The sequence below is a fragment of the Syngnathus scovelli genome, chromosome 14 (assembly GCF_024217435.2).
Source record: "Syngnathus scovelli strain Florida chromosome 14, RoL_Ssco_1.2, whole genome shotgun sequence".
In the NCBI taxonomy this organism is placed as follows: Eukaryota; Metazoa; Chordata; class Actinopteri; order Syngnathiformes; family Syngnathidae; genus Syngnathus; species Syngnathus scovelli.
Window position 1 is genome coordinate 6,951,812 of NC_090860.1, and position 25,742 is coordinate 6,977,553.

Here is a 25,742-nt window from a genome sequence, read left to right on the forward strand (position 1 = left end):
TTATTAAATACATACAAAATATTGCACACCCAGGTTATAACAAATAAAATATTGTAAGTTATTTTGGTAACCCATAATTCACCTTTTAGATAAAAGAAACAACACAAATAAACACACACTCACGCACACACTTGTATTTGTTGCAGAAAAAAAAGTTTGACTCCCCATTTTGGGTTTCATCAGAAATTCACTCAATAGGTCCAGACCCGACAGAGCACCCCCCCTTTTTTTTTTTTTTTTTTGTAAATAATTTCTCTGTTGAAGCAGCAACATCTGCCTGCTTCAGGAAAGTCAAGCACTTCACTTTCTTTCTGCTTTATACAGATTTATATGTAATCTTCAGAAGCTGTTATTAGGCAACACTTTTGAGATGACATTTGCTCCAGTTGTGATTCATACCTTTTCATTGCCTCTGGAAGTGATCTGGTGGCCTCTCAAGTAGAAACAATGCGTAGAGCTAGTGTGAAAATAGGTCTTATGCAGTGGGCACTGGGCAAAGGTATTATCGTCAGAAGAGGCAGAGCCGACCTGCATCAGACAGTTATTTTCAAGTGAAGTTTTCTGGTCTGTGTTTCATATTGTTTTTGATCAAATAAATGATTTTATGATTACTATTGTTTAAATTTGCACATTTCCTGCAATACATGGGCGAGGCTGAGTGAGGTGGGGTGGCAGCCTCGCTCACATCAAATTTGCGCAATCCCCGGCCAATCAGTCAAAGCAGAGAAAGCACAACTTAAATCAGTGCCTGTTTCTGTCACTCATTCTCTAATATAGTTTTTGCATTCACTTATAATTCCAAATTTTCTACAAATCAGACTTATTTAATACTTGTGTTATAAAAACACTTTACATTTTATGGATTACATTTTTCAAATGACAGATAAAGTGAAGGTAAGGCATGCAGACAGGCTCTGCCTCATAAAGGTGGACTTAAAGATTTCCACCCAAAAAAATTTTCATTGATTTAAAGCAACCACAATTATTATAATTCGTACACTTAAAAAGAAACTTAAAACACGTTCTAATTCTTCTCTCCAGTCGCATGCAATGGAATATCCAATTTTTTTTACTGCGTGTGAAAAAAATTAAACAGCTTCAAACATAAACATAAACCTTCCGCCAAATTTTCTCCTTTTAATTGTCAGGCTGCCATCTGAATGATAATGGCCGTTGGTATTTTACATTTTGTAAATGTGACTCTAATATTAGTGGCTCACAGGCGTAATATAAAATCCTAGTGACAGAGGATGGCTCAGAGGAGCCGCGACATGCAGCCTTAAAATCTCCTATCAAGGAAAATGAGGTAACATTAGGCTTCTTTCGCACACTCAAGTTTTAGGGCTCAAATTACGGTCAAGTGCTTCTGGCGTCTTTATCTGGAAAAAGACGAGGCAGGGCACCCGAAGGTGCTTGGAGCTCTTGCACCTGCACCTCCCAGTGAGGCTCCATTATGCAGGCCTCCTATAAATGAGGTTGAGCAGCAGGGGAGACAGATGGGAGGAGGGTCAGGTTACCCCCACTGCTACGAGCGAGGCCTGGCTCAGAAAGCTCAGAGTAACAGCAACGCAACACACACAACCGCTAATGGATCATATTGGAGGTTACGCAATGTCCGGAAGAAAGGAGAAACGCTGCGATGTACAATTTCAAATTGCATTTAATGAAACGTTTCAATTTTCACATCTCTAATAAAAGATAGCAGATTTAAAAACTGTTTGATATGTTGACAAGAGAGGAAATCTTCAAGCTTTTTTTCCCCTTTAAATTCCACTCTTATACAAAGAATATATTACAGGTATTTATTTATATTAAAGAAGGTGATCTAGCCCTCAAATTTGACACCAAGTACATAAGAAATGCTAAAACCAGGGGGGGGGGGGGGGGGGACATCACGTTATTTTCTTCACTTTTTATCTTGGTCCACCTGCAATGACACAGACATCATTACTATGCTACAATCTTTAGATATTTATTTCAAGTGGTTCTTAAAGGGGAGAGTAAAAAAAACCTTGACGCTAGGGATTCATACATTCATTTTCTTCCAGACATAAAAAGTCCAAACATCTCACCAGCTTTAAGTAGCTGCATGTTTACATCCATTAGCAAACAAACATAGCTGGAAATATGTGAGGAGAAGGAGTGGAAAAGTAAGGCATATATAAATGCACCAGATGGGGACAAGCTTGCAGCCTGGGTGGAGTCCTCAGAGGACACCTGGCTGCCATGGCAACCCGAGTAACTTGGAGAGGTGAGAGCGCCAGCTAGGCTGTTGCTTAGAGGCCTCTGAGAGTTCACCTCAGGCATGCCACGTCAAACCCAAGCTCGTGGATCATGGGAACGAGGAGGGACCACTTGATTCCATTCGCCGGTAAAGACAAGAGAGAGACGCACACGCGGCACATATAATTAAGAGGACCCGCCATTCCAAATCCATCTGCTGTTGTTTTTGTTGTGGGTCGCAGGGGAGAGAGAGAAAACACTCTGGTAAAGATGACGAGTTGAAGATCGTCCATGTTTTGTCTCAAACAACCTTGGGACGGCATCAGAGCGGACAGACAATCCATGTCTCACACACACACACACACAAACACACACTCGTCAGTGCACTGAGTTGAGCTTTGCCTACACAAAACGACAACAGCAGAAATAATTCCTCAAATAACATTCTATTTACATCTAAGAAATATAGAGGAAAAAATAAAATTTAAAGCAATATACTTTCAAGAACATTCAATGCTAGTTGACAAAAAAAGTGCAAAGAAAAAAAAATCAATGGCTTGAATGTTGGAATGTCGATGTCACAGGACAGGGAAACAAATCGAGGAGGAAAGAGACAGCAGGAACTTATTCAATTACCGGACACGAGTCCATGTTAACAACATCACAATGCAATTACAAACGCAGTCTTTTCTCATTCCAGCAGAGTTGCATAAATCAAATCATGACACGATCTATCTGAATCCATTTAAAAAGGAAACATTAGAGTGATTTAAAAAGAGAGAGAAAAAAAAAAAGAAATCCCACAATTTTCAGTTCCACTCAAGTTAGAAAGATGTCACCGATTGTCCACTCTGGCTTTAAAAAGAGCAAGTGCAGCTGCTTCTTGTGTTGCAGCAAGGGTGGCTTTCAAACATACCGTTCAAAGCTTGTGTTGGAGTCTCAGTACACATGAGTAGCACCCTCCAACACAAATGCAAAAAAAAAAAAAAAAAAAAAAAAAAAAAAAGATGGAGGGGGGGAAGACAGATAAAGGTTTTCAAAGGAAAATCAATATTTGGTAACTAAGAGTTACCATGAATGAGCTCAAGTAAAAGAAGTCTCCCGTTTCCTAGAATGATTGGTTTCTTCAAATGCATTAGAGGACACAAGAGAGGGGCAGAAAAAAAGACACAAAGTGGCTGAAACAGCTTAGGGCTAATGTTCTACTTAAAGAGGAAATGTCACAACAAAGTGAGTGATTGCCACTCAAATTAAAAATCGCATTGGCCTCCAGTTACATATTCACGTGCCATGAGCTAACAAAACGTCAACAAAAACATGATAGTTTGTTACAGTAAAAAAAAAAAAATATCGAGGCTGTATTTCAGCTCAACAGGACGATTTGCTTATTGCGCTAGCTGATCGGCGGAGTCTTCCGGAGACTCGGCTCCTGGCGGCCTGGGGCATGGTGGGGGAAACCTGGTCAACAGGGTCTGTCGGTGTAGCGGCGGAGACTTCAGTGTTTGTGCTACTGGAGAGGGAACCTGCAAGTGACAAGTTGGCAAGACAGACAGCGTTAAAAAACAAAACAAAAAACTTGATGATGGGAGACGCAGACTTAAACGATGTGATTCTTCAGCATATCTGGGAGGGCTTTTTCATGCATGCGAACGTACCCTCAGATGAAAATACCCCCACTTGAGCCACCGTTCACAACTAAAAAAATTGTTCCCTGGCTTCAGTCATTAGGATGAAGACATGAGGAGGCACAGTGGAGCCGCTAAAGTCAATCTGTTTTGGGATGCTGGTCGACACCCACTTGGTTTGAAATTTAACTTATTTTATCATCGGAAATAATGGACATTAAAATAATTTAATTTGTTAGTTTGTATTAGTTTCTATTTCTTTGAAATTGCTTCATTTTCATATTAGCATGTTTTTTTTTTTTTTTACATAAACTATAGAGGTGGAGTGTAAGATAAAAAAAGGCCACTCAGTATTGTTAATAATAAAAGAGACTACAAACCCCAAATGACATTTTGACTTTTCTTCTTCACAACCACGAATATCAAACTAATTACATTTAAAATAAACCCCAAAAGCTCATACATGAAATAATTGACAAAGATGAAAACAGAATGTTTTTGTCAGTTTATAAATGCAAAATGTAGTTTCAGTTAATTATTATTATTTTTTTTTAAAGCACTCTCATTTTCATTTCATTGACATTTAATTTTTCAATTTATTGTTATTTTCTTAATTTTAATTAAAAACTGTAAAATGATCTTGGTTGTGATGTGAAAAAGGTTTTTGTTGAACTGATGTTGCAACGTCGTTATTGATCTAAGTGAACTACACATTGCAGAAAACCCAAACACATAATTAAATGACTGGGATTAGTTTTGATGCTGGTTGAACTAAAGTATCACATGACGTCATGGCAACGTGACTTTGGATGAAAAACTTTCAAGTTGTTCAACGTGATGGGCTTTAGAGGTTCCACTGTAAACCCATTTTAAAGGTTCATGCTGTTTCACATGCTGAGGAAAACATAGCTTGTGAAAGAAGGAACTGCTTTTCTAGGTCGTTAAGATGCTTGAGTGATAAAAAAGGAAGAAAAGGTTACAGCTAGAAATATTAAGAAAAAAATCTATCTATCTATCTATCTATCTATCTATCTATCTATCTATCTATCTATCTATCTATCTATCTATCTATCTATCTATCTATCTATCTATCTATCTATCTATCTATCTATCTATCTATCTATCTATCTATCTATCTATCTATCTATCTATCTATCTAATCTATATAAATACATATATATATATACAAATATATATATATATATATATACGTATATATATATTTTTTTTCTTCAATGCTTGTGGAAAAAATTAAAAAAGCAGACATCAAGGTCTTGTTGTGGTTTGTGTGCCATTTTTGTCCCCAAAAGCTGCACATCAAGAATTATGGGAAAGGCAGGGAGGTGGGCAAAACATGTTAGCGAGGACAATCAAATGTCAGCGCCAACCTGACTTCCTTGCTCAACCTGCAGACCCCTGCCCGTCTTTGCCCCATGACGCGAGTTTAAACAACTCCTCGGCTTTGTTGGGAAAGCATCTGGTTGCCTATTTTCTTTCCCTGCCCTTTTATTTGCTGCCATTTTTTTTTTTTTTTTTGCACAGCATCTCGAGTTGCAGCGGCTAAAAGGAACGGCAGATGGCTGGAGTAACAGACACTCAGCAGCACAGTGGACACCAGCAGCATCCAGGGGCCGGGGCTTTGGATAAAACAGTGGGTGTGTGAGGGGAGGTGTGTAGACTAGTGGTGGTGGTGGTGGGGTGTCCAAACATTCTCAAATCTGCATATGAATATGAAAATAACGGGACGGGTTCGGTTAAACGCGGGGGCCGACCTCAGAGGCAGTTCATATCCTGCATTCCTGTATTCTTCGACACTAATTCCTACAGTAAACATTCATTACGTGCTAAAATCAAATCTACCACAAAGGCAAACGATAGACAGGAAGAAGTCTCATTAGTTTGTGATTGCAGTGGAGTTCACCCACTCAAGCTTGCCTATCCATTAAGTGGCCCATTAAAACCTACTGCTCCAACCACCAGCAGCATCTCTCACAACATGCTGCGGTTGCTTGTGCGGCCTTATTAAGTAAGAATGAATTTCCATGTCAAAAAAGTTCCTGTTGTTGTCATTTAGAGTCAACATTTCCACAGCCGGTTTGTTTCAGGTGGAAATGCAAAAAAAAGGGCTTGCTGGTGTCCCAATGGTCCCCTCTATGGCAGTTCAAACAAGGCTTCACATGACAAAGACGTCTTCCAGTGTGGCAGGTGTTGGTCTCAGAGTCTGCCTCAGGCAAACAGGCACACTCCAACAGGAGGAAATTCAGGGGGAGGGGAGGTGGGTTTAAAAGAAATGAAAAGAGAAGAGTGTTTGCAGAGAAAAGAGATAAAGGACGCTCGGCATGCAGAAGCAAGGGCCAGAAGTGTAGCCGTATTGTTCATGCTGCTACTTAGTCAGGTGCTAATTGTCGCCACCGCTCTCAATTACCAGCCCGGCCTCGACAGGAGGACACCCAGCGAACAAACAGCTTGGTTTTTGCCGTCCCCTTCCCTTTGTCAGTATGATCAGTAAATAAAGATTGGTTAGTCGTGGATGGGGGGGAGAAAAAAGAAGGGGGTGGGCGGGGCTTGAGTTACAACAGCCAGGATGCATGAACGAGCCAAGGGTAGGGTGTCGCTCTGACCCGGGTGCTTACCTTTACGTCATATACAGTATTTGGACCTTTAAGATTAATTTAATCTAAAAAAGGAAACAAAGTAGAGCGTCACGTGAGACAGCAGTGGACAGACACACAACACAGAGCTGCTGAAAAGATGGTTGTTGGCATCCAATTAGTCGTCGCTGGAAGGTTTGAGTCTCACTCGAGATTAACCGAGTACCTTTGAATCCACCGGTGATATTTTTAAGAGAGGCATGTCCAAAGTATAAACAGTGGCAAGTTCAAATGGTAAAAACACACTTAGGAGCCATGAAACAATATCTCAAGATGGTCGTTGACTTGTGACGGCATCTCAGGCCACGGCTTTGCACTCACTTGAATAAAAACAACAAAAACACAATTACAAAGTGCACAATGGATGGAATATTGAAGGACAAACTCATGCAAGAAGACCAAGATGGCACAAGAGCGAAGACAGAGCCTCCACGATAAAACACAGAAGGGGCATTAGCACATAGCATGCAGCATATGAATGTTCAGTGGAGTCCTGCTCAGGGTAAAAGCTAAATCATGCGGCACCCCCGGGTATCTATTATTGGGTGTGAGGCATTGGGGTGACCTAAATGGAGACACAGATGTTGGTGGGCTGTGGTTGGGCGTCATGCCGAGTGTGGAGGAGGCAAAGCAAGAGTCTTACAGTCCAGTTTGGCCCAAGGGTATTCCATGTCCCAAACCATTCCCGGCCAACGCCTGCACGCTGTCATGAGGCATGGATGACATGTTAGTGGCAGCAATGGGAAGCAGAACAGCACGGAGGGAACAGCTGACAGACAGACACCCCACCCGCAAACACACAGGCACACTTGCAACAGGACCAAGACAACAAAATTGGAATATTTGACAGGCGGAAAAAAAATTAGCAAAGTGCAGTAATCCCGTGTTTATCGAGGATAATTGGTTCCAAAAACCACCCGCCATAGGTGAAATCCGCAAAGTACGGTCACCAACAAGAAGTACTGGGCAGGCTGACAAGTTAGCGGAAAGATGCTAATTCGCGATCGTACTAACACGCAAAAACGGACTTCTAAAGGAATGTAAATGAACATTTGGAGCAATACAGCATTGTCCTAAAGGTTAGACACGTTTCCTCAATTTAGAAGTTTTATTTTGACTTTTAAATATTTTTTTAATTTGGAAAAAAAAGTCCGTGATGTAGTGAAACCGCGATAAACGAAACGCGAAGTAGTGAGGGATCACTGTAATATTACTTACTTTTAAATTTCAGTTCTGAAGGCCAAACAACCTGACTTATATTTTATTGCAGAAAAGTGTCTCTTTAGGTGGCAAAATAGTGTTTTGCGACCGTAATTTTGATTTACGTATAGTATAATTAGCCCAAGTGCGTACTTCAATATTTTTCAAATATCTGTTCAAATCCATAGCTTTTGTCTCTCAATCAGAATTATAACAGTTAATAAAAAGGTGATTCACATATTAAAACAAACAAACAAACAAACAAACAAACAAACAAACAAACAAACAAACAAACAAACAAACAAACAAACAAACAAACAAACAAAAAAACAAAAAAACGGTGTCTATGGTGTGCTATTGTATAGTATGTTCCGCCCCAGAATGCGCATCAAGACCCAGCGGAGGAGAGAAGTGCAATCCTGCATTGATTTCTGTGCAGCTGTGTATCGATCCGTGCTGGTACAAGTAGGAAGAACAAGATAAGGCACGCTTTGTATTCTATTCATCATGAAGTGATAAGAGTCCTGTGCTGACATCCGCGGGCTGCTGTTTGCCGGATGGATCCCTTAAGTGTTGGTGAATGATCTCATGGCGACACACACACACACGCACCATCACCGAGAGCCATTTAACAGGGCTGCTTATATTCATGGGAAAGACATTGCACAAAGTGGCTTGAGGAGCGCATGTCTTTGAAGCCAGCGGCTGTTGTTTGATATTCAATAGTAACGGTGGAAGAAGAGCAAAGATGGGGATGGTGAGTGCAAGCAGGTGCGTCCCTCCTGCCGCGAAACGATTTGGGCGAGAGGTAAAATGTAAAGACGAGACGAAAGGAAGATGAATGGCACTAATGGGAAAACAAGTTGGACAAAACAAGGAGACTGAATGAAAAGAAGTGCATTGCATTATGGGAGATTTCTCACCTGTCCCGCTTGTTGGGTAGCCGGGGGAGGGAGAGAACACCTGCGAGGCAAAATCTTCAAATGTCATGACCTCTCTGTGATTCTGGACAATGGCTTCCAGGTAGAGCGCCCTCTCCTCATAGCTGGTTAACCATCGTTAAGGAATATACATAAGATACAGTACAAAGCAAGAGCAGTAATCAACTCTAATTGAAATCTATTCCCAAATTCAAATAAAAAAAAAACATCTCATATTTGGTAACACATTGCATTTTTTGTGAAAATAATATGCACTTGTTTGACATTCATTCCTAATTACAGAAAGCAGAGGTTGTCAAAGTTATTACACCAAGTGCCACCTGACTCAAGCTCCATCCAAACCTGAACATACCACCTCTTTTTTTTTTTCTCTAAATATACAATCTTGGAATTTCCTAGGCCCTAGGAAATTCCAAGATTGTATATTTAGGGGTGTCAAACTCATTTTTTTCGCGGGCCGCATTGTAGTCATAGCTTCTTTCGGAGGGCCATTATGACTGTCAACCCAAATAAATGTATGAGCACCTCATTATATACAGTAATAGCTACAAAACAAACGGACAAATAACTCATTTTCAAATCAGACGAGTAAAAACTGGTCAAATATTTTTTAAAAAATATATAAAAAGTGAAGACAATTTGCAATTCTAGTAATGACACGAATTTGATGCACAATTTTTCTTCAAGGGCCACATAAATGATGTGGCGGGCCGTATCTGGCCCCCGGGCCTTGTGTTTGACACCTGTGTCCTAGGGTGAGGACAGGTTTAAATAAATAAATAAATAAATAAATTTCAAATATGTGGGAAGCTAAGTTAAGTTTTTTACACACATCGTGTTCTTCAGTTTCTTTATCAGGTGCTCTAAAAGGCACCTTGAACATGTAAGCATGTTCAAAATGTTAACATAGGTTTTCAAAGGCTACTTTCCAACAATACATTTTATCTATTTTTTTTAACTTCTATAGAATTTCCAAGTGGGTCACAACTTGGTGAAAAAGAGAAATGCAAGCCCCAGTGTGACAACAGATGAGAACCAAAGCACGAAACAATTTTCCCTCCCCCTCACTAATAGAACTCCGGCAGCAGGCAGCATGTCTACTACTACCCTCTCTGATATGCCGCTCGCCACTTCTGTGTCATCAGGGAGAAAATTGAACCCATTTGAAATTCAGAGTGACAAGCAGCGACTGGAGCCTGGGCAAGTCAGTAAGCAGGACGGATGGCCGGATTTCAAATGACGGGAACAGTCCAAATAAATAAATGGGGCCGTGAAATAGCTGCGGGTGAGGGTGGAAAACAGTCTGACAGCCATTATCATGTCATTATTAAAGATGAAGTGTGCCAAATCTGTTGTGGAATGGAAGCTGGGACTGGGCAAAATATGCTAAAGGAAACTGCTGGAGTAAAAATGTCTGTTTGATGGCATGATGACAGCAAGCAGTATTCAACAGTGACTGATTATTGTCATCACAGTCTGTTTACCACTATGTATCCTCCATTGACAGTATATTAAGGACCAAACATAGAAACTGTTCAACCCCCCCCCCCCCCCCCCACCCCCCCCCCCCCCCCCAACCAGGAGAGCACAGCATGGGGTGTTGCTGGGCTTCAGCAAAAGCCAAAGATGAACCAGGTTGAGCTGAGATAGGTTGGACAGGATAGAGAAGCTCCAGTCTGGGTTGGTTAGATAGGACGAGACAGTGACTGGGCAGGAGGCCTGCGGTGGGCACATGCCGCCACAGCGGGGGCCAAGGCAGCCATGACCAATGGCTTTGAGGAAACCATGGCAAAGTGGGCTTGACGGGCAGCTGAGCCGGGACACTCCAACGGCTGAGATGGCCAAGCTGCTCACAAGGACGGACAAGGGGGGCAGAGAGACAAAGGCCAGTGTGAAAGAGGAAGTTGGGATCAACATGGTGTCAGTATGGTGGCATATTCCATCTAGGATGAAAATGCTGATGAGAAAATATTTATACCTCAACAAGTATAATGATGTCCAAAATGGTGTACCAGTACTTGAGTCCGATTTTATGGTTTGAATTTCAATGTTTTTTTTTTTTTTTTCTTTCTGCCCCTTGATTGGCTGGCAAGCAGTCCAGAGTCAGACTTCAGATCACCCACGACCCCAATGAGGACAAGCGAAAATGGAAAATGAATAATTTTGCATAGAATCAACAAGTACGTATCTGCTTCGGAGCCGTGAACAACGCAATGACTCAGCATTAAAAAAAAAAAAAAAACACTCGTTCCCTCCTGCAGTTAGAAGTTGATGCACTGCATTTTTTTTCTGTCACAAGTTGGACAAAGACTGGACATCCCAGGCACCGCTGCCATGGCAACCTGGGTCACAACTCTGCATGGTGGGTCATTTAGAGGGTTTTACAGATGACAAAAAGAGAGAAATTACGCTTGTAAAAGTGTGCACAATGTATCCATTTCCGTGATAAGTGGAAGACAAACACATGTCAAGGAAGGAGTAAATGAAAAAAAATGAGAGAAGTTAAGAGTGAAGCCAACAAATGACGGGGAAGAAAGATGAGGAGAAAGAAGGAGAACCTCCGTACATAGTGGGTCAACAGAGCCATATGGCCGTCCATTATCAGAGATGCAGATGACTGCAGGCCTGTTATTGAGATTCCTAAAGCAAATATTGACTCCAGCTGGAGCAGCACTCTTCTGACTCTGACACATGCCTCTTTTCCAATGCCCTCCATCTGAGTTAGACAAACGGTTGGTTGAGAAAATTTGACAATTAAATTAGGACAATCAAAAAAACAGCACAAGATGGCATGGGAGAGAAGCATAGTGGGGAGAGTTAGACTAAAAAAAAAGTGTTTTCCAAAAGAGTCATCCTCAGTTCACTTAAGTAAATGGACAATGCTATCAGTGGGTAAAATAAATTGCAGCATAGAAATCAGAGCTGATGCACAGTGAGGGGTAATCTTGCCTTCTTTTGCTCCGTCTATCTCTCCCTCATTCTGTCGCATGCTGCTGCCTCTTTCCGTTTATCTCTAATTACTAAGCCGGGGTACAGCTCGTTCCCCTGCTTATGAGCAGCCGCTGCTGCCTCCATGCAGTAAGTAGGGCCAATCAATCACGGGACACATCCATATAGAGATTATATTCATGTCAAGGACACAAATTCCATAGTTAGTAATCATTTCTTTCAAAGTGGGGGGGGAGATAAACCCCCACAATTGCTGTGTAAAAAATAATAATACACCATTTTGAAAAAACATTGAGCTGTAATTTTGTAAGCAAGCAATGAAGGGGCTGGGGTAGCTTTGTGAACCTAGCAATACGATACAATATGTACCTCGATATGATCCTATTGATATGATTACATAATGTAATACGGTACAATAATATACGATATGGCCTTACTACTACTTAGTTTATGTTGAACACATCCATAAAGTAGAAGTGTGCATATATCTGCAATTTATCGGAGGAAAGAAATCATTAACTTTCTGCATTTAGGTGATTCCTTCACATGCGAGTTGCTGGGTCAACTCCGCCCCCTAGCATCAGGGAGGAGGAATCGCTACTCAGAACTAGAATCTCGATAGGGTAACGTTTTTATTAATATTGAAGTATATCTAGGTATCAATATTTTGAGCACACCCTTTGTTGCAATATTTGAATACATTTACATTCATTTTGGTTAAAAAATAATAGAAATGCCTAAAAACAAAAATAAATTAATACGAACACAGAAACGGATTGGACAATGTTGAAATAAATAGTGCCAAATACCGTATTCATCAGTCAAATATGAATAAATGACCAAAGTGTATGATCCAGGGTCAATCATACAGCAAGAATAGAGATGGTTGGTTAACCAAATATTATTTCTTTAATATTCAACCACTTGGGGGTAATGGTCTTGGGTGGGCAAGGATAACCTTTCTACCGTCGTAGTAAGACCGAAAGCGATATGGGAAGGGATTTATGGCTGAAATGGATGATTAAATGTAAAGGTCACTTATGCACTAACACACATTACGAAGCTTAGATGTACAAAGACTTTTGGGGCCTGAGAGATAGACAGATCGGTAGGCCCATACAGGTCAACATGCGTGCACATACATATGCATTTGAGTATGTGCATGTGCATGCGTGCTGCCCAGATGGTAGGAAGGCAGTTCTTAGGGGGAAAGCAGGGGTCAAGCATTTTTGTGGATCAAAGCCAAGGTCAGGGCAAATGCAGTGGCCCATGTTCAAGGTGAATGAAGGCCTCAGATGGCTCTTCATTAGCAGGCTGCTCTGTTTCTACTGGACCCCATCGGCCAAACAGCACCAAGCTTCATCACTGGCTCCCTCTTTCTCGCCTCCTGTCCACAGGGACCTGTCCTGAAAACGACTGTCCACTGGGATCCATTTTGTGCCTAGTCCAACCCACCCAATGCGGCGGCCTTTTCTACACATGCTCACACACAGCCGTTGGCGCATAAGTAGCCACACACACTCCTAATTCCCCCGCCCAACAGCCAATGCTGACCTCTGATCTGTTGACTCCCAAGAGAGCATCTTGACCGTCCACCCTGAGTCTTTGTATTCCTAAGTCCCCCTGCTGACAGAAGGCTTCTCGCCATCGCTGGACAGTCTTTAAACAGACATAACTGGTTCATTTCACTCCCTTCTAAAAGTATTGGGACAGTGGGTCCAACTCTACGTGAAAATGTAATAAAAACTGGTTGGCAGCAATAACCGATATCAAGCATAACTGGTGATGAGTCTTTTACATTGCAGTGGAGGAATTTTGACACTACTTTGCAGAACTGTTTTAACCAAACTTAGCTTATTGCACACAAAACGGACTTTTCAAAACATATTCTCTGATTTCAGCCTCTCAAATGAAAACACATCTGTGATTATTTTCCATTGTGTGGGAATCGCACTTCACTCGACCGCATTTTTTTTTTTTTATTCAGCAAATGTCTATCGCTCTTCTGTTTTTGTGACTCATTTGCAGCGCGGTGACTGTTCATGATGCATTTAAGGACAGCTTGGAATACTACGACATGTTCAAAAGGAATGTTTTTAATGGCTGTCAATGTGTGTGTGTGTGTGTGTGTGTGTGTGTGTGTGTGTGTGTGTGTGTGTGTGTGTGTGTGTGTGTGGGTAGGGGTGGGAGAACTTGATGGGGGGGGGGTTAGGTCCTGCAGTATGCACCCTCAGCTCCGCCTCTGACAGAGACGAGCCTTTGTTTTCTTTTCTTTTTTTTAACAGCATTTGTTTTTGCAACGGTTTCTAGAGAGGAAAATAATGTACTCCTATGCAGTGTTTACATTTATATATAAAACATTGATTATATGAAAATGTTTGATTGTTCATTAGTGGAATGAGTGGAACCCACCCCAATCTTCTGTATTTAGAACAAAGAAAAACATATTTAAATTTTTATTGGAATACCTGATTATTTGATAAAATTTTCAATAGGATATCCAAAGACCAAAATATTTGATAGTTGCAGCCCTTGTACTGTATTTTTTTGTTCCATTGTTTCTTTGATCAACATGTGTTTGTAATGTCACATTAGACAAACAGATGGACAATAGAAAAGTGATGTTATTGGTTATAATAATAATGATATAAATTTCCTTCCCAAGTCATCATCAATTAGAGATGACACGACTATCCTTCCCTCCGGAATACACAACACTGAACACCCAAAAGACTGTCTACAATAAATGGTGGCAAATCACTGCTACACTGCTCGGTACCGCACACCACAACGAAGGTTAATCCTGTTTGTCGAAGCGCTTGCAGTAAAAGGAGCTCTTGTGGTGAAGAGACACAGTTTAGAAATGAGGTGGAGTGCGCCTCTCGGTCCTTGACCCCCCCCCCCCTCTCTCAGCCCCACATCTACCCATTAACCTGGGCCAATCAGCTTGACCTTGAAGAGAAGAGGAACTCACGAGTAGCTCGCAGTACCATTGACTTTAGCAGTCAAATAATTGGCCTCCCAAGAGGAAGTGGTTGGGGTGCTCGGGAGTGATGGGCTGCCACATGAAAAGCAAGGCAAACCCACAAACATGGTATTTATCTCGTTGTTGAAAAGCATGGTGCACCCTACCACATTTTAGCATTCATGTTTTTTTTTTTTTTACTTAATGATTAAAGGAGTACTCAGGAAGGTATGAAAAAAAATTCAGGTAAAATTAACAAAGAAAGGGCAGAAAAATTACACATATAAATAAGATACACTAAAAAATAGTTTGGTGGAGCGCTATAAGTAAAAATGATATATAAGAAAAGAAAACAAGGAGGACCAGGTAAGAAAAGGGGCAAAGCTAAGCAGGTGTTGATTGGAGGGAGGCCAGGTGGTGAGCGCCGGCGGTACCTGTTGTCACAGCGAGGACTGAAGGTGTGAAGCTCATCTCAGTAAAGGCCCTCCGAGGTGTCATGTGATTACGGGCAGAACGGGGAGGAACACAGAGAAATTTGGACGCAGAAACAATGGGAGAGAGAAAAAAAAAAAAGGATGCAGGTATAGTAATGGCAGCATTGGGAGGAAACAACAGATTGAGATGGATAACTGACAGCCTGGATGGTAGAAATGCCCAAAGGAAGGTAGGTTTATTTTTGAATAGCCCACCTCAAACCTTGGTGTCTGATTAAACAGCTTTTGCTCCAGCCGAATCTCCGGTTCCTCGTGTTCCAAACCCATTATGGTTAGCAAAGGTGTTTATGCCCCGTTGTCTGGATGTACATTTTTAGACAAATGGGCTTTCTGGGAGTTTTGACCAAGTTGCCTAATTAAGAGAAGGTCCAGGAAACTGGACCCAAAGGAGTCGTGTCAAATCGCGAACCTGAGTTAATTACACCTCTTGAGGGGTGAGCTTCAGCGAGCAAGAGCTTCTAAGCTCCAACCTTCACACCTCTGTACCGTCCATCTGGCATTCAGACAGCGAGATGGGGAGTTATGGCTGTGACATCACTCCTAACCTGTGACATCATCACTGCCCATCAGTTATTTCACAAAGCCTTGCCACAGCTGCAGACAAACACGGATGTCTGCAAACTGGCACGGACGGGTTATTTATGAGCCGGCTTGAGGAAGCGGTCACGGCTTTTCTCAAACACACCAAGTCTCTGACAATCCACCATTCCACTGGGAACACTAAATATCGATTTCTGCTCCACAACAAATCATAAGAGTGACAACAAAGCTATGTGTTGACCCTTGATGGCTGACTGTTGGAGTTGACAAAAAGAATTACACCTCTGATAAAAAAGTAAGAACAAGCATCAATATTTGTTGAACACAGTTTGATTGAGCACAACATGACAGCCATCAAAGCTTACTGAGCGTGTTTATTTCCATGAACTGCGTCTGTAATCCATCTCCTTTTCAAAGGACCCGTCTCCATTGATGAGTATTAACACAACAGCCTTAGATGTACAATACAATGGATGACCATGATTAATCAAAGACAGAGCCATTATAGTCCAACAGCCACACAGGGCTCCAACGTGCTTTAACAGAAAGTCATAATAAGATGAGCGACAAAAGACAGGGATGAAGATGAACAGATACAGTTCTGCGACTGGCTGGGTGAGAGTTCTCTATGAAGGTGTCCTTTGTCACTGATGATGACCAGAGGGACTCAAAAGACTGGATACATTATTAGGTCAGAACAAAGATTGCCATCATAGCTATCAGGGGTGACTATACAACATTTTCTTTTGAATCGGTCCAAGGCTCCACAGCATCTATCTGATCTCAATTTGGACTTTTAATAAAATGCCAAAGACCAAACAGTGGAGAGCAAGCTGGTCCTTGACCTTGACTTGAAATATTCTTGATTACTTAGAAGTATTTCCCCTGCGTTTTCCTCTAAAGTCAGAGCGTGCTGGAAAGAGTAAAAGTTTTAGACTCACCTAACCTCTGTGCTATATGGTTTAGAAAGTGAAATGGCCAATTAAAGGGTGCTTCAAGGTGCTCTTCGGAAAGGCACAAAAGATTTCAAATCATTGTCGTCTATTTCAGGTAGATAGATATTTGGCTGCTTGCTACAACGTGTGGTACATGTAGTATGCAGGCTCCCTCTAGAGGTACACGAAATAATTTTAGAAAAATATACATGATATTAGATATATTTAAAATATTAAATACAATCAGACATTCTAATGTTGAAAATGTCAACAGGGTGACAACAAAGTGAAGGGAGATACGAATTAAGTGGGAACTTTTAGAGTTTGCAAACGCTTCAGGGTTGCCAGTGTGTGGATTATGGCTTTAGGCTGCTTTAGAGCGCCTCATTGTTAGCCATGAGTGTGTGCCCAAGTCTGACATTACAGCCATAATTTCTTTTTCCAATAGTTTGAAAGGATTTTTTTTTTTTTTTTACAGGATTGAAAATTATTAGTGAGAATTTTTTATTTTGCTTTCCTGAGGGTGAAGATATTTGTCAACTGTGGGCATATGAAGCTCTTTGAGGTACTTATAAATATCTAAATAAATTAGATTTAACGTTAGTAATCCTTTTTTTGTAAATTTGACTGACTTTACATGACTATAGACAACTGACATCACTCATCCCAATAAGGATCTGCTCCAAACTGCAGTGCAACAAAAAAAAGTTCCTTAATTAGAGATTTCACAATCCCTTGATAATTCATTTGACACCTTTGACAAAACACTTCAATTCCACAGGCAGTGTACAAATCGAAGGCCATGCCAAATAGCTGATTTAACCCGGCATTGCCAGTGTTCAGATAAACATTGATCAAATATTCGGACAAAAAAGAACTGTGGCTTCTGAAATTTTAATGACGCTAGTGGCATGTGCAAGTGAGTAACTATCGTGCATTAACAGCAGACATATCAATCTGCTTTCCAGTCAATACATACTGCACATTTTGTTCCTTTATTGCCGCTTACTATGAAAGGTTCATCGGGCCAATTAGGCTCTTCAACAAAATGCCAAACATTTAGTGGGAATGCTAATGATGAGTGCTAGGTTACATATGATCACAGCTGTGAATGCACATTGAATAAATATTTTTTGGGGCAGTGCTTTAATTTCCACTTAGACTTGCTTTTTGGAAATATTTCAATAAAATCTATTATTTAGAAAAAGAAATAAGAAAACTGCACTAATTTAAAACCAAACTTGTGGTAGTCCAATAAAAAAAAAAGTTAATAATATTTTGAAGATTTCCTTATGCCCATGACTATCATCATGACACAATTAGATGATTTTAATTCTCCAATTTTTGAATGACTGTCTGGCGACCAATCCAGGGCGTACTCTGCCTCTTGCCCCAAGGCAGTGTACAATAAAAAAATATAAAGTTAATAATACTTTGATGATTTCCTTATGACCATAACTAGCATCACAAGACAATTAGATGATTTTAATTCTTCAATTTTTGAATGATTGTTTGGCGACCAATCCAGGGCGTACTCTGCCTCTTGCCCCAAGTCAGTCAGGATTAACACCAGTTCGCAAGATGAAAAAACAGCTAACAAAACAGCTCCAACTGTTGGTTTGTCAGTTGTAGCTCCATGTAGACCACTTTGAGGTGGTTTCGTTTTTTTCCAAGAGATCACGAAACTTGTTTCACGTCCCAGCATTTTACACAGCGGGAGACCGCGTTCATTAACGAGTCCTCCATTTTCTCATCCATTTGTTTTTCAGTGTACAACTCCACCAAAAAAATCTCTAGCTGGAAGCGCCGCAATGTTGTCACCACATGCTGGTCAGAATCGAACATTTTTCAATTCGGGTGCACCTGCCGCACCCGACCCATGCGCCGCGAGCCTCCATGTGACGGTGGCTGCGTAACGTCAGCACACACACAATGAACGATTGGGACGACCACGCATGGCGCTGTGCTAAGTGCAGTGTCAAAAGGCCTTAGGAGAAATCTCCACACAAAACCTTGGGCAAGACAAGAAAATAGAGTTCTGTGTTGGCAACAGCTTTTCCTAATCCTAGCCCCTAGGCTATATTGCGCAGTCAAGCAGGCTATTACATGGCAACAATTAGGGGGGGGGGTTGGAGCCCAACACCTGGTCGTCTCCTATTCTGGCCCTTCAATGGCAGCTGACTGTACAGTCTCACAGCCAGGTGGCCCTCCTTCAATGACATTAGCTAGTCACTCCAGGGTTAATCAGGAGCCTGCTATCATCCAGTGGGCACACATACAGCTCTATTCAAAATAGGGCTTTTATTAGGATGAGGGATGATGTAGACCATGTTGTTGTAAAAAAAACAACAACAACAACAACAAAACCCCCCAGCTCAGCTGACGAGAGCCCGGGGGACTCAAAATGATCTCGGGGGGGGGGTTGGGTCTCTTGAAATTGTGGAATAAGTTGGGTGCACCGCCTTGATTGGCTTAAGCGAAGATTGCAGCACGTCAACTGTGCATCCTGCGGATTACAATGGACCTTTTCATGGGTTGACAAAAACAGATGGAGGAGCGGGAAGTGCTATACATCCACACAGACGGGTGATGATGCAGGGGGAGGGAGAGTGGGTCTTGTCAACGTCGGCACATACAAAAACAAGTGGGTGTAGCTTGAGCGTCCATGCTATATCAACCCGCACAAAGGCCAATTCCAAAGATCCTTGTTTGGAGATCTGAGGGTAAATAACACTCATTTGAATAAGAAAAAGCGATAGATTTGTACCCAAATCAGCCAGTCTCGTCAATAGTAATTAGAGGCTATCCATAACTAATGAAGAGGTGTACACGGTATTAGCCAAAAGCAATGATTGTGTATCAAAACATACAATGATGAATAAATACGTAGTATATGAAGCAGAAAGTGGTGGCTGAACAATGAATAAATGCAGCTGGGATTAAATGAACATGTCTTGCATGCTCGCATCAATTTCAAGATATCATAACCTCACTGAGTGTTGTTTTGTTTGCTTCTCCAAGCCACAAAATGCTCTCATTGGGAGGCATCAAGCCTGCTGCGGTGATGAGATAGCAAGTTTCGGTCAATACGTCTCAGCGCTGCTCCTTCCTGCTCCTTCAGCTCCCACTTGAAAATGAAATAGCCCATGTGAGTATTAACACATCAAAGGCCCATTTCTGGATGAAGAGGTTGAAAATGCACAGCAATGCATTCTTAAATGTTTTGTTTTGGTTATTTCTTTGTCTGCCATATTTTGTCAGCCAATGCAGAAAATTCCATTTTGTGAAGAGATGCAAATGCTGCAAGGCACGAGGACACTCTGGATAAGAGAACAATTGCCTGAGGCCAGCCAGGGAGCAGACACCGCCTTTGAAGCTTTTAAATAGGCATTAATGTGCAACTTATAAATAATCATCTAATTCCTCCTTTAAAAAACAACCAATTAAGTCTGATATTAAAAGCACCGCAGCCTCGGTTGAACTGAATCTCAATCTCATCACCTGACAAAATGGACAAAGGAGCCCAATAATGTCACAAGGTGACCTACTCTGGAGTTCCAAAATCCCAAGGCCACATCAGACACCAAAAGATTCCAGCGCAGAGTGATGAGTGACATTTCAGTGACATTTCCCAGCAGCATTAGACGTGGCGCTGTCTTAAGACAGCGTCAGAAATATCTATGGATATGCTTGAATGTGACACCAACGTTGGGGGGGATGCGGGCTTTTTCAGGGTTCGGCCTCAGCTCGGTGGCTGGTGATGAGGAGGCCGGACCCAGCGAGATTGAATGGTAATCACTGGAGCACAGATAATGGATGATTGAAAGCTCTTTCTACGCCGCTGTTGGATTTCAATATCAGAGAGGCCCTAGAATTGGGATTCTTATCATGGGCGGTGCGTCAAACAAAGGGGAGCCGAGTGTGAAATATGGGGTCCAACTCAGGCACACGACCACGGCGATTAGCACAAGGATAAAAAAGGCAGCCCAAACAAAAGGGGCAGCTTTAGCTGGACAAAAGGCTGTCCGCTGCCTTGTAACAAGAGACACCGAAGGGAAAAGGGACATAAAAGGGCGCGAGCGTGTACTTTGGTGGTAAAATAGGGACGAGACAAGAGTTTGTTGAGATGGCTGGAAGTGTGGATGAATAGCGTCAGAGCCAAACGTTTCAAAAGTCTTCCAGACTCCCTGCTTCTGAAGAGGAATAAAGGACCAGCAGGAATGAAATGCAATATAGCCCAAACTCAAAGCCATTCATACCCATCCAAATAAACACACACACACACATACAAATGCTGACGCGCACACACACACAAGCCTACGCGTACACAAACCCCTACACTGGCACAAGGGCTCGTCTCTTCTGAATCCATCACACACAAAAACGACAAGATGATTCGCTTTTATCCTTGAATTCCGAGTGCTACTGCTTGCCAGCAAAGCTCATTAACCCTCCCCTTCAAGAACCTGAGACAAAAGAGAGGAAAACAAAACGTAACTAATCAATGAGAATGCACCCACTAAGGATTGTGTGTGTGTGTGTGACTGGCAGTGTGAGTGGAGGGGTGGGGGGAATAACCTGAGAGGGTTAACAGCTTTTGCTTTAGTGTAGCGGTGGCTGCTACGGGGCGGAGAAAGAAAGTTCATTAATTAAACAGGGCTAGGGGGAACAGATGGAATGGCTAGCTGGATGCTAATCACTTCAAGCGGACAGACATGTTCTAGCATCCATGCGCTGAGTACCATAACATTACGGGTACAGTATGGGGTCAGTCGATACATGCCAATGAGATATTAATCTCTGTAATTTGTTGAGTTCATTTTAAGATGAGGATATATGGTTTACTTTAAGAACAAAATTTCTAAACGTAAAAATGTGCTGAACATATAGCATACAGGATATAATAATTTGTCACCCAATAAGTTAACACCTTAAAAAGTCATTATGACGATGTCATGAAAAAATACGTCATGACAATGATGTCATTATTCCAACATAAAGTGTCCAACGAAAGCTGAAGCAACTCCATTGTGCAGGAATGAGTAGGCTAGACTTTGAAGTAATTGTTCTTTAAATAAATTTAAAATATGTATATATATATATATATATATGTATGTTGGTAATGGCCAGTCAAAGATATTTTGGGAGAACTTGCTTGTATATATACAAGCTGGACAACCAAGTCATGTGAAACATGACGGCATGTCTCCTTGAGAAAAAAAAAAATAGTTAAATGTAATCTGACTGTTGCCCTGCACTTCATCTTATAATGGCACAGAGAAATGGATTCCACATAAAACTGGCAACATGCTCATTGTCACTTTACAGCAGACAAACAGACAGATGTCAGACATGAATGGATAACAGACGGCCACAGGAGGGGGGGGGGGCACAAGGAGGAGTTTCAAGTTTAAAAATACACAGAGCATCATTAGTTGAGAGTGCATTTGTTGTACAGTATTAATTGCAGGCAATAATGGCAACTGTAAATGCATTTGCAAGTGCAAGGTGGTTTCCATATACATCAAACAAGCAAAGCCACAATGTTTACAACAGTTTGACACCAGCCGTGTATGTGCGGTAACACAAACAGGACTCTGTCCCTGCTGTTGGTCTGGCTTCATGCCTGCGTTACCTGTCTTTAAAAGGGGGTGGGGGGGCCCTGGGGGGGCCCATGGACCTCACGATGAGCTGGGCTTGGCCCCTGGGACTTTCAGGGTGTAGGACCTATGCGATGGATGCGTGTGTGTAGGGGGGGGTTAGGGAAAAAAAAAAATGAGTAATGCTATGAGTCATTCTGCATTAGCAGCAGGGGAGAGAGACAGACAGAGGAGGGAGTGGATCCAGGGGGCGTGGGGAGAGAATACTTTTGCATGTTGTATGACGCTAGACGCCATATGCCATCCGAGCTGGGCTGCCTCCTGAGTCAGAGCTCTTGGTTTGACAGACACCCCCGCCCTCCACCTCCCGTCCCCTCCCCATCTCTTTACATGACCAAAGCTTGCCCAATTTTGACTCGCTAAAACCTTCTTCCTTCTCGGCCTACCTAGGCTGCAGCAATGGTCTAAGCAATTGGCTGTGCATGGATGCGTTGTGTATTTGTGCAAGTGTTTTGGGAGGAGGGCGGGTTGGTCGGGTGGTACTCAGTGATCTGAACACATCGGACATTGTCATGAGTCCCGGCAGGAACAGCTGGTCAGCTGGAGAGAGGGGCGAGAGGGGGGAAGGGATAAGGAGGGTGGTGTGGTGGTGGGGGTGAAAAACTGAGAGGCAGTGCGCTACACTGATAATGGGATTAGGTTAAAACATTCAGTGGGGGAAAAGCCCCCCCTCCCACCCGCACCCACACAAACACACACTTCTCAGTAGCTCCCCAAATGCAGCATAAACTTTCAAGCACTCTATCAATGCTAATATAAGAACATACAGTATGTGCTCTGAATTTCATCATTCGAATGAGAGCATTTTATTATTAGACTGTTTTCCGTCTCGATTGGGACTATTGAAGACATTTCAGGTTGTCTGCCCCTGCTTTTGAATAAACAGGAAGTTCACTTGTTATACACACATCAATTGAGAACATTGAGTAGGCCTGGCATATAATGGACTCACACTTGGCATCTGACTGCGTACTCCTCAGCGATATAAATTGCCTTGTATTATCCATGAGACTGCATACAGTTATGGCACAACAGCTGGCAAATTAGACCGATCAACGGTGCTTAATAATTCATGTGAGACAACACTAACATGACAGATCCTATTCATGACACCCTATCAGGCATACAACCCACTTTCATCTGTGCTAGGTGAGGAATCTTGGCAGTAAACAAAAGAAAAAAAGCTTGTAGTAGTCATGCATGCATCAGAGAAGGACAGAATGGGACAAAGAGTTTTCTCGGGAGGAGTGTGAGAATATGTCAGCGTCAATGACGTTGATTGTAATAATTGTAATGACGTTGGGGGTCGGGGGGGCTGCACAGCAAGGTCATATTGTCACTACACATCTACTGATATAATTTACATCTTTTCGGGGCATTATGTGCTCGTGTGGGGCCTGTGAAGGATCATGGCAGACTTCAGCCGCTTTCTGGTTTCCACTGAAAAGACCCAACCTGACCCTAATCTTACAACCACACACACAAACTCACAACAAGAGAGACACACCAAAAAGCCAGCCTCGCATGACTGGCGAAGGGCAGAAACAGATTATGGCTATTGATCGCTGCCTGGAGATGGTTCTGTGCCTGTGTGCGTTTGTGTGTGTCACATCAGAGAATGAGGGGGGGGGACAGTGTGCAAAAACTATTGATTGTGTCCAATAGCGAGGCTACGTCTCTGAATCAAGGTCGGTCGGCTCTGTACTGTCTCACCTATTAGAAACTTGGCGTCACCCCAACACACACATACATTTTTACCCTTAATAATATCACACTGAGTGATGGAGAGTGCTTGTCAAAGAGAGAAATGAACCTGAGCTGCTGCATGAAGACATGATTCTCCAGTGACAGTATGTGGCAGTTAAGGTGATGCAATCAAACGTGCCATCTCGTTCAAGATAATACTTTGAAAAAAAAATGTCATGCCCCTCCTTGAAAGTCACTTACACTCGATTGCTGATGTGGTCTAATAAAAGCAAACATCTTGCGGTCATAAGCATTCAAAAAGCAAGGGACGAACGGGACGAGACGGACATCAAACACCAACGAACCCAAAAGCCAGACCAGCTGCATTTTCCATCAGCCATCTAAATAATAGATGATACATTACGAGTTGTCTGCGAGAGACTTGTTATATGATGTCTGCGATTGCATCCTGACAGACATCAATGATGGAAATTAAAACAGACATTGAACACAGGACAAAAAAACTAGTTGAGATTCCACATATCTCAAAGATAATAGATGACAGAAGATGTGATGAGGAGAAATTGAGTGCAGTGTGTAAGGGGAGGGTTCAGGGGGAATGAGTATTTGAAAACCCTCACATGGCCTATCTGTGTCTGTATTTTCAGAAAAATGTTGCCGGTGGTCATTTTCTATATCAAATCCTATTAGACTGAGAGATCCTGGGAGTGTTGCAGCAGACTGTTGGAGTCCTCTCCAGCCTTGATACTGTGTGGAAGAGGGGGGGCCACAGCGTCATACTGGCCTTTTATCAAGACACACGGGGGTCATATAGCTTCTCTTTGAAGAAATATTCAACTAATTACCTTGGAGAGTGGCCTCACAGCCAGAGAGCAGACTGTGGAGTGTTAAAGCATTGTGTCGGGGTAAACTAAGGATGAGGATTTCGCCGGAAAAGGCTTGGACTATTGTTCGAACGGGAAAAGATAAAAGAGAAGCATTTCCAAAGAAGATCGAAAAATGCACACTAGGGCAGGAAAGAGCCAAAAGCCGGTAAACTGAAACTGCAAACGAAAGGCTTATGAAAAGAAAAAAAAAAAAAGCGCACCTGACACGAAAGGTTTTGACATCACCAAACCAAAGCAGTCATTCATTACGTCCCTTTCTCCTCAGACAAACAGCAGAAGGACAAGCAGATACTGGCAGTGCGCTTGGCGTGCCTGGCACGTTTATTCGGCACGTCTCTTGGACAGCGCCATGCCTGGCAGCCTATCGGCACCACAACTCCAGAGGCTTATCGTCGCTCATAGATCACGACGTCGTGCTATCTGCTTCTCTGCTAAGGAATGCCAGGTAAGACTTTTGTGGCCCGGAAAGGCCTCTGTCCTGTCCCGGCACTCCCCCCGAGGCTTACGAAGAAAAGCAGATTGCAGTTGGCTCCTCCTCCTGGCGCTGCTGAGAGACACACAGGGCTAATTCTCTTGGCGTCGGGTAACAGACATCTGTCACTCAAGACGCCCCCGGGGATACAAAGACACGGGCTGATAGAAACATGGTGGGCACCAACCGATGTGCAACAGCAGATACATACTTACACATTCGACTGCAAAGCCACACATGATCTACAATGAAAAATTCACTCCACAATATCAAAATACTACATTCTACCCCTTTTACCCCAAACGACATGGCGGGAGGTTTCTATAGCAACCGCCAGAGGGGCTGCGGTGAGCCAGTGCTGTACATGCTGTCGGAGAAGGAGCAGGGTGTTATGAGAGATCAGGTTTCCCCCTCCAGGGGCCATCCCGACCCTTTTACACTCCCCCCCCACCACTTCCAATCTCCCGTCCCAATCCAGTGCTGCTGGCATTCA

General features: G+C 42.4%; 1 protein-coding gene across 7 annotated transcripts in view; it reads right to left on the minus strand.

The window, feature by feature from the left end:
- Positions 1-1,642: 1,642 nt before the first annotated feature.
- The window catches only part of ralgapa2 (Ral GTPase activating protein catalytic subunit alpha 2), a 66,105-nt gene continuing 42,005 nt past the window's right edge, over positions 1,643-25,742 (minus strand). For 3 of the 7 annotated variants that reach the window (XM_049739375.2, XM_049739372.2, XM_049739374.2), the window contains one exon: positions 5,327-8,744. In XM_049739375.2, coding sequence (XP_049595332.1) covers positions 8,198-8,744 — 547 coding nt within the window. In that variant the 3' untranslated portion in view covers positions 5,327-8,197. Of the gene's footprint in view, positions 3,747-5,326; positions 8,745-25,742 lie in introns of those variants that run through there. The other 4 variants (XM_049739376.2, XM_049739381.2, XM_049739377.2 and 1 more) reach the window with 4 other exon arrangements.